This window comes from Punica granatum, chromosome 7 (assembly GCF_007655135.1).
Source record: "Punica granatum isolate Tunisia-2019 chromosome 7, ASM765513v2, whole genome shotgun sequence".
Lineage (NCBI taxonomy): Eukaryota > Viridiplantae > Streptophyta > Magnoliopsida > Myrtales > Lythraceae > Punica > Punica granatum.
Genome location: NC_045133.1, coordinates 5,848,964 through 5,862,932, shown reverse-complemented (window position 1 = coordinate 5,862,932; position 13,969 = coordinate 5,848,964). Strand labels below are relative to the sequence as shown.

Here is a 13,969-nt window from a genome sequence, read left to right as displayed (position 1 = left end):
GCTGGGCAAATGTTCATGGAATGGAGGCAATTCTTCTGTCGACAGACTGAGGGAGCGTGACCGTGTCGTTGAGGACGAAGCCTACAGCCACAGAGATCGTGGGTTATCCACCTCCACTTCTTCACTTCAGAGAGCTTGTGGGTCGACAGTTATTTAACGGCCTTCAGTTGTACAAATCCCACATGTCACATTGACCAAGTCTTCGAGCTTCATTCTTATCTTTCCGGCAAACTGCCATTCGAACTTCTGGAACGACACCGTCCAGACTCTAACTCCAGCCACTCAGTCTGAGTCCAGTGACCCCACGCTAGTCTGATTTTAAACCCGACTAATCTTGACGATGCCGTTCTGGACAGAACCTTATTTTTACTTAGGTTCCTAAACTTTCCGACTTACAACGAACGCCCTTCACTCATTATTGTCTATGTCTCACCACATGATTGGGCCACGTGCGAATCCCTTTTTATGCTGGTAACACCAATCTATAAATTAAGTGAGGCTTTGTGATTACTATGGAAAAAAAAAGAAAAAAAAGAAAAAAGAGCAGAGGTCAATGAAAGAAATGAGATAGAGACGAGGTAAAAATAAATAAATAAAAGAATCATCTTGCATCATTTCATTCATGCAATCTTTATCCATAGAGAGAATAATTGCGAAGGGAATAAAACATGACTTGGCCTTTTTCTTTAATTTTTTAATCATTCAATTCAATTTTTTTATTGATGCCACATAAATAAAAATGGGGCTCAAAATAAATGAGGATTCACTCCACAACGGTGAGTGTCATTCCCATTCCCTAAATAAAAAAAAATTGAACATTATCTTTCTCGCTGGCAAGAGTTCAGTGGAAGGGATAAGAGCTAACATTGCTCTTTCCCCATCCTTATAAAAAGAAAATATTTATTAGAGCCTGTCGCAGCCGAGCCGGTTTATGCTAGCAGGGACCGTCTCAGCTATTTATGTGGCCCCAGTCGGGACGCCTCATCGTGGATGGTCTAAGTCATAGTTATTAGATGCAAAATATGTCTTGTTCCAACAAGATTAACGCTAGAACATTTCTACCACTTGGACGATAGTCACCCTTGATAGTGTGTGGAGAAAAAGAACCTGGGAAAGATTTTTCAAAGCCAATAAGTCGATATTTATAAAGGAGACGAAGATAAATCATATATCATATGTACCTTAGATTCCATGAAATAGAAACATGAAGAGAAGCCAAATTCATTAAGAGTAAAAAAAGGCCTTCCACTTTTCCCAAAAAAAGAAAAAGAAAAGCTGCTTGAGCCAAAAAAAAATTGGCCTATTAAAGAGTAAAAATCTCTCAATCAAGATTTTTTTCTTTTATTCTAAAGACTGAATTCGAGATCTTACTTAAGAAAAATTAGTACTGAACTGCATTATCCTTGTTGTTGGTAATTAGGACGACCTTTTTCTTTTAGTTTTGACAGATTCCATCGGTGACCGCACTCTTCTCTTCCGTTTGGTCTAACAGCCAAGACATTGCATGCGCACATGGGAACAAAGGGAAATAACTTTTGCATCAGCCAAGTAGAATTAACAAAGAATCAATCAGAAACCTAACCACAATTTCATAAAAATGGTCGCGTACATAGGCACCTGAATTTACTAAGTGAAACATAGAAAATCCACAGGCACAGTCATTACTTAGAGAATTGGAAGATATTGTTCACTCAACATGTATAAGTCAGATAATGTCAAACATCAAAGGAACTACATTTTTCTAATTGTTCGAGACGATCCTATAGATTGATGGATTTGTCATATTTGTAAGGACTTAAAACCGCTGAAAGACTGAACAAATAAGAATTGATGAGGGGTTGAGAAGAGAAATTTGATCGCTATTGAGAGGAAGCAAATGCGCTACAACCAGTGGGTGAGGAAAGGCGGTGGAGATTCGCTTATAGGACTGACGTGGAATTTGCATTTGAGGGGACAAAGATGGCAATGGAGGAGAGGAGTTGATTTGGATCTATCGTTCCATACAAAGAAGGAGTAAATTTAAATGAATATAGCCATTTATATACAGAAATAAGCAGGATAGAAATGAGCAATTGGGTCACGATTTAACTAAAGAGCGTCAACTGGACCAACCTGAATTTGTTCAAGCGTTTGTTCTGTTTAAACAATATCTCAGGTTTGAGTGTTTGTAAATGCAGAAAATTCATGTTGTGAGAGTTTTATCCCTTAATGGGCCGACCCAGCTCGATTGTATTAGTCGGGGCCCAATTATACTTCCGGATATCAGGATTGATACTGAAAAAAGGAGGTTTCAATTGGTGTTTTATTTTTAGCGCAAAACTGATATGGTCATCATGTCTGTTCGGCTTTGTTTCTTCATTATTGTGTCTGTAATTGAGTATTATTTTTCTTAACAGGTGCTTTCTTTTTCTGCGAAGAGGTATGTATGTTGCAGCCTCTATTTGATAAATGAAATGGCACAAAAAGTAGTTTTTAAAATAAATCAAGGGCAAATTGAGAATAAAAAAAATGAGGAACAATTAATGGAGCTTAATAATAATAATAATAATAATAATAATAATAATAAAATCCAATATAGATTTGGTCGGACAAAGGAAATGTTGATTACTAATTTATAAATGATACTTTTATGAGGTAATAATTAAGAACTTTTTATAAACATAATTATTTTCTTAGAAGAATCAAAACAAAATGAATCATAAACGGTCATATTTGATAAAAGGACGTCATTTAACTGAACGTCCATGTTTTAATATAATTAGGAACTTTTTAAATTAATATTTTTTTAAAAGAATCAAAACAAAGTATATCATACAAAAAAAAAACTGTCATTTAATATTTAAAAAGTTATCATTCATTTAAATAGTCATGTTTGACAAGAAAAATACCATTTAACTGAAGGGTCAAGTTTTATTATAATTAGGAATTTTTTTAAAATATTTTTTTTCGAAAGGAATCAAAATAAAGTGAATAAAAAAACTGTCACTTAATAATTGAAAAGATACCATTCAGTTAAATAGGCATATTTCATTAAAAACACCATTTAACTAAAGGGTGGAACTAATAATTATTAGTGGGGCCACATATATAAAAGGGCAAAATTGAAATTATGAAAATTTGAGAAACACAACAATAAGTTTTACACTTTTATATATGTTATTATAGATATAGATTATAGATTATAGATATGTCTATATTTACTGTCTATGTTAAAGACATAATAGAGGATGATAAAGAGAGAACGATTTTTTACTAAGTAAAGAGAAAAGGATTAATTACCTAATAATTACAATTTTTTTTATATTACAAGAGAGGCCCATAGGCCTAGTACCTAATACTTACAATTTTACATAATTTGATTCTCATTACTGGTTCTAAAGAAAGAAATATAATTAAGGAATTTAAATAATATATTAATTGCCAAAATTGAAATCTCTCACTGAAATTAGGTAAAAACAATTTCGGTAAAAAAAGTATTACTCAAAAATGTTACGGTAAAAAAGTAGGAGAGTTTTCCAAACTAAGAACATAAAGCAAATTATGAATTAAAAATAGAAAATTAGAACAAGAATATTATGGTGTAAAAGAAAAAGAAGATGTGAAAAAAGTTATCTTCCCAATTTTGAGTAAATACAACTCCCATATTTGGAAGATAATAAACCCAAGTCCATGTTACCTTTGACTCGCCGGCGACCTCGTCGATGCTCTAGTGGCTGGCCGAGCTACCGTTCCGAAATTGAAAAAGGATAGATTTGCAAATTATGTAAAAGTTGAGGGGAACCGCTGGAAATATTATAAAAGGAAAAATGATATATGCTTAACGGGAGGGCGAGATAGAGTGAGAGTTGCCAATTTTGGCGGGAAGGTCGGGAGGACAATTAAAACACGGTTGGAACCAGAAATAGTAGAATAATAATAGAAAGAAACTCTGTTCTGTCTGAGTTCCTCTGCTCTCCGAACTCTGCTCACTTCATCACTCACTAATAGGAAGAAAGAAGGAAGCCGAAGGCGATCGAACATATCGAAAGAAACTCTTGTCTGTCTGAGTTGCTCTGCTTTCCCGCAGCATCGTTCTCTTCACTGTGGAGCTTCTCTATCCGGATCTTCTCTGAGGTGACCTCCTCTCTCACTCTCCCTCTCTCTCTTGATCTCTTGCTGTGTTTGATGATTTTTGAACGAGAAAGAATCTCCGACAACTTTCACTACTGGCAAAATGTATAAAGTGAAAGGCTTCAAGGAACTGAAGCAGCAAGGGATAATTGAACCTGCCACAGGCCGGGAACATCACCGAGGGAGACCTGGAACTGACTTATCAGGTTTCAGGCTGTCCCACAGAGAAGCTCCGAAGCCAGAACAACCCATCATCCTCTTCGACTTCCTCCGATCCTGGCCACCACCGCCTTCGTCAGCCGTTTGCCCTCCCCGCCCAAAAAAAAAAAGTGATTTGCAAATATGTTTCTTTTATATTTTCAAACAAGCTGAACTCAATTAAGTACTGAAAATTTAATTTGAGTTATCAAACACAACTTTAATATATGATGAAATTACATCGGAAATTACTTGTATTATCGGACTTTTTTTTTAAATTATATATGCAGATATGCAGATGGTTGTTTCAGAGGTTTACCAAGAAAAAAAAGATCGGCAGATGGTTAACATTGTGGGCGGACCTGGAACCAGGATTGGGCTATCCTTTAGAGTGGGGCAGCTCGTGTTCGCTGCTGCCTCACTCTATGTCATGGTTGGTGCCAAAGAGTACAAGAAGTTCATACCTTACAGGTAAAACATATTCTGCCTCGTTCACCAAAATAATCAGTAAATAACTAGGGAGATATGCAGTCCAAAGTAAAGCATGTGAATAGATTCTCAAATTAATTAGACAGCCGAATGAACATGACAATTGATAAAAAGGTACAATTTTCAAATATTACATCAGTGGTGTTATGATATGTTATGATGTGCATTTCTTTTCACATGAATGAATTGAATGAATTTTTAGCTCAAATATTCTAATGCACTACTTTATTAGAAAGCTGGGATCACCGATCAATCAATGACGTCAGTGATTCCATAGTGTAATAAAATGATATTGTTCTCATGCATCCTTTTTATTAATACAGCTACTTAGTGTATGCAAACGGTTTCATTATCCTGTGGAGTTTCATCTCTGCATGCCTCGACAAGTACGCGTTGAGGCAGCAATTGGATCTTCAAGGTCTGGCAGCTATTAGGTTTATAGTTCCGGTTAATTTGGTACGTAACTCCTTCAGTCTATGAAAATTTCTTTTCCTATAATTAATTTTCAAACTCGGAATCTAATAATTTCAGTTTGAAAATAATTAGGTTGCTTGGTTCCTATCGGTGACTGCGGCAAGCTCCTCTTCAGGGATCCTCACTTATATTGTGTACGACTTCCCAGTGTGCTCAGTTGAGGATCTCCCCTGCTTTGAGTACGGTATTGCTGTGATATTCGCTTGGTTGTCGACGGTCTGTCTGAGCTTCTCGGCCAATGCAACTGTTGTTATACTTTACAAGAAACTTGCTTGATTTGTGAGCTATTGCATGGATCGGAAAGTGCGAAGGGCCCTTAGGAGTACTGTTTGTTTTAACTAAGAGTTTGTGTGTTTCAGTCTGGAGTGTTGTGCAGTCTTTTATGCGTGTGTTTCAATCTGGATTATGCAATATTTTATGTATTTGTGTGTTTCAATCTGGACTGTAATGCAATCTTTTTATGTATTTGTGTGTTTCAATCTGGAGTGTTATGCAATCTTTTGTGTATTTTCAATCTTTCCGTTCTCTTTGGAGTGTTTATGCCTGTGAGGAAGAGATGAGAGGCCCATAAGATCAGTCTAGAGTTAGACAAATCCATGCATGTACATACGTTCGCCGATCGCCTCAGCTTTTCCTGTCATGCACCAGGCTTGATTATATATACACTTCGTAGGACTAGTTAATCTAAACTGGCCGAGTGGGGATTAGGTAGTATTATAGGGGTGATTATTTCGGCCATTGGGGGATGTGTTTGATTGAGTAGTTGGCCTAGCTAGGAGTTTGATTATATCTGATTTGGGTTGCCATGGTTGAAAATGATAACTCAGATGACTTAGAGTGAATTTGGGGCTCAGTTAGTTTGACCGATCGTGGGGGTTTAAAAGGGTTACGTAGTGGCTATTTGATTAATTTATGTTTGAATTGGCATTCGTTGGGGGCTAAATACCATGTTAGAGTCAACTTAATTAGGACTTAATCAGTTAGGCATTCTTCGCCTTGAAGGATCTTTCGGGGCTTAGTTTGTTTTTAGGTCTTAATTTGACTAATGTGTTAATTCAATTGGCTCTAATAATAAAAAAAAATAGAAGGGATGCAAAAGTGAAAATAGAATAAAATTAAGTAGATTTAGGAAAATGGACCTAATTTTCTTAGTTAGGGGCCTACGTTTATTTTTTAATTTTCACGCCCGAGGCCCATTTTGGTAGTAGGTTCACTAGGCCAATTGTGCCCTTGGCCCACTTTGCTCTTTTGGGCCGAATCCGGCCCACTAGGCCTAGATGGTTTACTTTGCTTTGAAATATACTTTCCGTACAGATATGTTTATATACATATCATTTCTCGAATCACGCCAACCTTAACCTAAAGATTGGTAGGTTACACAATATATCGGTGGATAGGGTACCGATTCGGGCGATATCATGGATTGCAAGACTAGTTAGCGAACCGACCTTAGAACAGTATAGGGGAGACTCCGTCCTATCCAAGTCGCAAGCTAACACGGGCTAATCTAACTATCATGCTGATAGGCTAATTTCCCTTCAATGAAACTCTGAATAAACCTGCATCTTTTTGGTGGTCGATAGGAACCCGTTGAGCTACTAGGTCGAGTTTTGCTTTGTTCCTTTTGAGATATTTCATCATGTAAGTCCTCTTCAGTAATAATAGCTTTATTATATAGGTTAGAAAATATTGGGATCTCTAAAACTGAAAGGCGTGACCTAATATTGAGGTTCAATCCATCCAAGAACCTACTACATTTGGAGGTTTCATCATTTACCGAAGTAAGGGCAAAACATGACAACTTAGTAAATTTAAGTTCATATTCAGCTACTCTAAGTTCTCATTGCTTCAAATTTAGGATTCCCCGCTCCTTGGTACGTCGAAAGGAGGTTGGAAAGTACTTATCATAAAAGGCTTCGTGAATTGCGCCCAAGAGATGGCATGTGAGGAGTTCAGGTCTAGTCGCCTCTGGGTGGCCTCCCACTAATATCGAGCATCACATTCTAACATAAAGGATGTAAGTGCCACTTGTTGGATGTCCGAAGCCTCCATAATTGAGAAAATTCTCTCCATTTCACCTATCCAATTGTCTGCTTCTATAGGATCAGCTATTCCCAAGAAATGAGATGGACTATACTTTCTGAACCTTTCATAAGGCGTCATTTGCGGCTCCATATGAGATGTAGATGAACTCGGTTGAGTCTAATGTAGCTGAAAGAAAACAATTTGTTGCTCAATCAACCATGCTTGTTATCCAACTAGGTGGGTCATTGCCACTAGTGTCTGGTAGATCAATGGATCTTGTTTTACGGGAACTACAACGGCTTCTTTAGGAGCTTGAGAGACTTGATCTTTTGCCATAGGCTGAGATGCATTAGGATTAGCTAATTCCTCGACTGCATGGTACCTAGGCCGACCTCGACCAGCACGCTTAGGTCCCATTGCTAAATTCCGAAGCAAAACACAAGTTCGTCAAGCATTTAACAAACACAATTATAAGATATATCTTGCCTTGGGATCGCAACTTATAAAAAATAACTGGGATCAGACACATTAAGTCTACAAAATCCTATAACCAATGCTCTAATACCAAAAATATCACGACTCGAAAATTCGACAGAAATTCTCCTAAAATTTCTAGATATCTATTCATTTCACAAACCTGCTATATATTTTTCTATCAGCTCATATATATATATATATATATATATCAAGTTCATAGACTCATAATCTAACGTTTTACATAATTCCCATAGTAATCTATAAAACGACCAAACCAAAATTTTAGGTCGCAACATACCCATAAGCATTTAGTACATAACTTAATACCTACAATATACAAAGATTTAACTAGAATTCCTTCATGCTGATCCCAGACTGTCCAAAAAGTTTTCTTGTGCTGCTAGTCTAACTCCTAGATCATTTGAAATATATATATATATATATACACATGGGGTATGAGTTACATATCAATGAATACTATATTCCAAAGTAAAATAAACTAATACACTATCAGAATTCACATACATTAATCATATATATATATATATATATATATATATATATTCTATCGTAATATCAAGTTTAATACTAACATGTTCCTTTCACACAATTAATTCGGCATACAATCTCAAGCAACAATAATAAAGCCATAGGGTCGCGTTCCTCGCGACAAAATTGTGACGTTATCGTGAGCCCGCACATCTCAAATAAATTATTCGCATATTCTCATAAACATATCTCATAAGCGGGGGCTGCCTATTAACCCGTAGCGGTAAAAGTTGACCTCAATTTATATTCCGCCAGGTCTAGCAGCTGTTTGGGTCCCTTTTTCTATTTTGCCGTTTAGGCCCCTATTTATATTCCGCTGGATCTAGCGGCCAATCAAGCCCCCATTTATATTTTGTCTGGTCCAGCGACCGATCAGGCTTCTATTTATATTTCGCTGGGTCCAAGTTGAGATTTCTCCTTCATGTTTCCCTCCGAGTTGAGATATATGGTTTCTTTAGTTGTCAAGCCCTTCGCATTAAAGGTTTTATTGAGTGCTGAGATGCCCATAGAAGAACACATCCATGGCCATGGAGTGTCTTTGCAACATTAGCATTTCGCAGAATTTGAAGCATTGATATATAGCAATCTCCGCACATTCTCTGGTGGATAAAACCTTATGCTTCTCTTCTTCTTCTTGTTTTTTTTTTTATACGACTTGGTTGGAAATTATGATGTAATATGGAGCAAATCTTGAGCTTTTCTGTTTTTTCCTTTCATGCAGGGCTTGTTTTGTTTCATGCTATCAGCAAATTTCATCCACACCTTTGCGAATAAGACATCACCAATGTAAGGACAGTGCATTACCAGAGCGAGTATCTTAATTCATAGGATATCCTTTGGCTGTTCCCTAAACTAAACAAATTAACTGTTTACCTAACTTCATTTAGTTTGCATTAGGGTGAGATTATGACTCCTTCAGCAAAGCATATTTCAATTCGAGAAAATGATCCTATCAGTTTCCTGAAGTTGAACAAGTTTTTTTCCGAAACAATTGCCAGGGAAAAGTTCGGAAACACTACTTTGAACGAACTGGCAAGACCACATTATGATATTTTTATTTCGAAACATCATCCTGCAGCCCTATATAGGTTGCCAGCAACTCCATAGACGGTCAGTGACCTTGCTTGGGGAGGGGTGACCGCCAGCGAGGCTCTAGCCGCTCCTCCCCCTCTCTCTGCCCTTCTCCAATCTTTTTAAATATTTTTTTTTTAGCTTTCAATATATTTTTAAACAAAACTAAAATTTTGAAAATATTTTTGACGGAAAATGGAGTTTTTTGACAGGAAAATTGACGGGAGGACAAAAGTGAACAAGCAGTGCAACATTAAGAACGAAGTTCAACAGGTTTAGGATGAAAATGAAAAGGAGACAAAAGGTTGAGGGTTAAAATTGGCTTTTTTACTTTTGTTTATGTGTCCCAGAAAATTCATTTTTTTTTTAGGTTTAATTCTCAAAAGTACGATTCCTCATGCCTCTTATATTTAGCTTTTTATTTTCCTATACTCAATTCATCGATCTCTTTTCTAATCGAGAAACAATCTAAAAAAAAAGGAAAATATAGAAATTCTTCATGAGATCTATTATTCTCCTCTAGTTGCCAAGTGGCCCAATTGAATTTTTCTTCTACGTTTTATATTACTCTTATTATTTTTCTTTTTATAATTTGACCCCTTAACTTTAGACTCATTTTCTTCCAATGCTAATATTTTTTACTAATTACATTTTTGCAATTCGATTGTCCAATTAAATATGAGAAATAATTTTAAGGTTAATAAATTGTAGATTATCCATATCCTCTGAAAGTTTTTAACCATGGAAATTATTCAAAAACTAACCCCAAAATGAACCAATCAACTTCTTTTCAATAGGACCTTCGATTTGGTGTTAGAAGGTATTAGTTTGTTTTGGCGCTAGTCGTCGCAACTCTCTCTCTCTCTATATATTGGTGTAGTCGTAAATGCAGACCGTTGACTATGACAAGATCTTACTGAAAAATTTATTATTAACTACATATAAAGTACTGACTATTTACCAATAAAAGTGTTGGTTGAGTAGTAAGCAACTTACCCCTGTAAGGAGGAGAACACAAGTTCGAATCCCGAAAAGTGCACTTATTGAGAGGAAGAATAACCTTTAATACTCGATCTCCCGACTGGATTAGTCAGACCCCATTGGGCTTCTAAATATCAGGGTACACACCGAAAAAAAGTACTGACAATTTTGTGTAATGGAAGACTACTGACTATTGCCACTTTCTTTTGTAATTTATTAGCTTAATTTAGGATAAATGAGTTCAGTGTTATTACTCCAATTTTGAAGAAATTTGAGAAGTAATTTGAAAAAAAAAACTTTGATAAAGATTGATTTTTATTTATTAGCTAAGTGATTTATAGCCTTGTTGCCCTGGTAACTAACTGTTGCACGACGTTATTTTTAAGCCTCCGCCATTACTCGAAATTCAGTTAGTTCGTGTGGCCTAGGACCTAATTGGATTGGAGTTCCCACTACACCATTTCGTTTGGCCGATGGGCTACCTAAGTCACTTACGGAGTTAGGATAATAGCCGTCTAAGGATTTAAGTTTGACTCGGTTTTCTAACTAGAGAAATGAGTTCGAGGAATTTATTACGAGATTAGAGACCTACAAGCTAATAACTCGTCATATCGGTACCACCTGCGCTCCTAATATTTCTAACACTTTTTTTTTTGAAGTCAAATTATTAATCCCAAGGTCAAGTACCCAGTCGCGAATGTACAAGGAAATAAAGGATAAATTATAGACTTTGTACGATGCATGTACTTATATACAAATTATAAAGTCCGACTTTGAAAAAGGGACCCCACATTTGGGCCGAAAAGATAAATGGATCATATATTCAAATCAATAATAAAATGGGCTATACATTCAGGCCATCATGCATTTGTGGGCCATACGTTCAGACCGATATCCATGAGGTAGGCCGGTCGGCCTAGAAATAGGCGCCCAACGAGACGAAAATGAGCCTAGTCTCCCTAACTTAAAAAAATTTCTAAGTTAATTTTCATATATCTATACATTTTATTCACGGTTTGCCTGATTTTGTTCGATTTTATTAACAAGGCAATATTTACATGAATTAACCAATTAATCCAAAAAAATTTATAAAATGGTCATGATCCCCTCAAAGTCGATTTGACTTTTGATTTGGATCCTAGGACTCGATTAGTGGGTTGATTACCCTTATTCCTCATGATTACGTATCGTTATAATTGATTAACCATTTTTAGTCAATTTAGACACAAAAATCGTATTATTAATCCGATTGACAAGTGATTGACTTTAACCAATTTAAGGGACCCTGGATCCTAATAACCCGCTCTCAAGGTCACAAAGACCTTCCTAAGAGCCTAAGACACTATAGATATCATCTAATTACCCCTAGACCCATGTAATTAAGCCAAGTGTACATGATTAACAGAAATTAGTACAACAATTTCACGGCTTGATCGATTTTGATTCATTTGATAACAGACAAATTCAGCCATATACACAAAATGGGCTATTTACACTAATCAAGCCTAATGACACCCAATTAGTCTCAATTAGACACCAATTCCAAATGTCGGAATACTAATTAAGTCAGTTTCACCTAAATCAGTCTAACTATTCCTAATTAGACTCTAATTAGGCCAAATTGCACCTAATTGGACACTAACCCACTCGGCCACATCATCAATCACATAATGAAGGGCTCCACTCATCAATTGAAGCAAAAATTAAAGGAATTGGCCACAATTAAGTCTTATTACACAAGGGAAGTGACTAATCAAACAATCAACACATAGATAAGCCTAATCGACCCCTAAATCAAACAATCGACACTCGAATCAATTCGGAAAAAAATTGACAGCATGCTTAAGAGGTCAATTTTGAGCTAATTAAGGCCAACTGAACCTCCTTAAGCCGAATTCCAAACAATAAGAAGTTAATTACCCCTAATTAGGCATAATCAAGCTACAAATAATCAAAATGACTCATATAAGCCTAATTTACAAAATATATACAAGTTCAATTCCATGGTGATTTCATCTAATTAAGCAAATTCAAGCCTAATTACTCATAGCCAAATTCGTAGTTAGTCTGATTATACACGATTTTAGCCAAATTGAACCAATTGACCCCAAATTGGAATAAATCACCACATGATCAGAATATTAACACTAGTATTTAAGCAAGATTAAGCCCTATTAGAACCTAATTAGCACATACACGAGCTAATTACAACTAATAACACCTAATTATACACAAATTGACTCGATTAACACCAAATCAAGTCCGATTAACATGCAATTAATCTTTTCTATCAACGCACAAATTTAGTTAAGTCTGATATAGTCCTAATTAGGCATGATACCACTCAATTAGTCCTAATCGGCACCAATACCCGCAAACTAGTCACCAGTTAGTCTAATCTACACAGAAACACATTAATCATACATGGGTCGCCCAAAATACAAGCTATTAAGCTTGAGTTCAGCACTGACCAGAGGCAAAGAAGCCCTGATTTACCTTAGTTCGACAAAGGTTCGGACTTCCAAGCTCGGATTCGTCGAAATCCAGGGAAAAGCTCTTGATTATCCTACTAATTATGATGGAACCATGGGTATAATAGGAACTTTTGGGTTATTTTGGCAGCGTGTCAGAACATATTAACCCTCTGTTTATAGGAAATGGGGAGTTAAGGGTCGTTTTACAAATAACGACTATTCATGGATGAAAATGCAAATGATTTTCAAAATTCAAGAGCTCCGGATAGGTCAAGCTGTCCAAATCTTTCCATTTGTACAGTTGGCCCGCGGGTGCTGTTGACACCCGCGCTGAAGGGTCTACGCATGGTTGGTAGCCGCTCATCCATACAGGGATGCGGTTTTCAATCGCGCCCCTGCCCTAAATTTCCACGTTAGTGGAAGATCACTTCAACCAGTTGAACTGAATTGGTTAGGTTGGGCAAAATAATGTATCTACTCTCAAACTTGTAAAAACATTTTATTTTCACTCTTTTCGGTATTTTAAAGCACATTTGAGTGGAGAGTCGAAAATATCCTCTGGTTTAGAAGATGTTATTTAACTGGAAACTACCCCGACACGAATATTTCTGCTACGTGAGAATATCGTTTTCTCCGTCTCGAGCCCTCGTCCTATTGAGTAAAATGTATGAATTATGTAACAGTGCGGCGTGAGAATTCAACTCGTGCTTTATTTTCATATAGATATGTATATATATAGATAATTTGGAATCCTAAAAAATGCAATAATTCAATTCATTTACAAGAATTCAATTGAATTTTGCCGTCTGGTATCAAAATGACACAAAATTTGTTTTAAAAATGAAAGATTTACGTTCAAATTTAAATTGGGCCAAAATCAACAAGATTTAGCAAGAATTCAATTCATTTGGAACTAACAACTTTAATTTTTAATTTTTTTGCAAACAAATTACTCTCTTTCAAATGCATTTCAACCAAGATAATTCAATTCAATTTAGTTTAATTTCTTAATTTTTCAACAACTTAATTCATTTATGATTGAACTCAATCAAACCTTATAGAATTGAAATGAACTGATTGAAATTATTCTTTCAGGAATTGATTCTCAGCACAGTTAATTA

The 13,969-nt window shown here is 36.0% G+C and overlaps 1 protein-coding gene across 3 annotated transcripts; it reads left to right on the top strand.

The window, feature by feature from the left end:
• The first annotated feature begins 3,877 nt into the window (after positions 1-3,877).
• On the top strand, positions 3,878-5,778 carry LOC116212922 (CASP-like protein 5B2). 3 transcript variants are annotated; one of them, XM_031547675.1, is made up of 5 exons: positions 3,879-4,113; positions 4,275-4,439; positions 4,599-4,779; positions 5,121-5,253; positions 5,344-5,752. In XM_031547675.1, exons 3-5 carry the CDS (start codon positions 4,601-4,603, stop codon positions 5,545-5,547), a joined length of 516 nt encoding a protein of 171 aa, XP_031403535.1. In that variant the 5' UTR covers positions 3,879-4,113; positions 4,275-4,439; positions 4,599-4,600; the 3' UTR covers positions 5,548-5,752. The 3 variants fall into 3 exon arrangements, with proteins under 3 accessions (XP_031403537.1, XP_031403535.1, XP_031403534.1); XM_031547674.1 differs by having other exon boundaries at positions 4,224-4,439; XM_031547677.1 differs by lacking the exon at positions 4,275-4,439 and having other exon boundaries at positions 3,878-4,113; positions 5,344-5,778.
• Positions 5,779-13,969: the final 8,191 nt, after the last annotated feature.

Bases quoted from the DNA above. Each gene is read 5' to 3' on its own strand.
- LOC116212922 (XM_031547677.1), top strand. From the start codon at position 4,601: ATGCAGATGGTTGTTTCAGAGGTTTACCAAGAAAAAAAAGATCGGCAG. The intron at 4,780-5,120 runs GTAAAACATATT...TTATTAATACAG, and splicing joins AAGAAGTTCATACCTTACAG to CTACTTAGTGTATGCAAACG. The intron at 5,254-5,343 runs GTACGTAACTCC...GAAAATAATTAG, and splicing joins TTATAGTTCCGGTTAATTTG to GTTGCTTGGTTCCTATCGGT.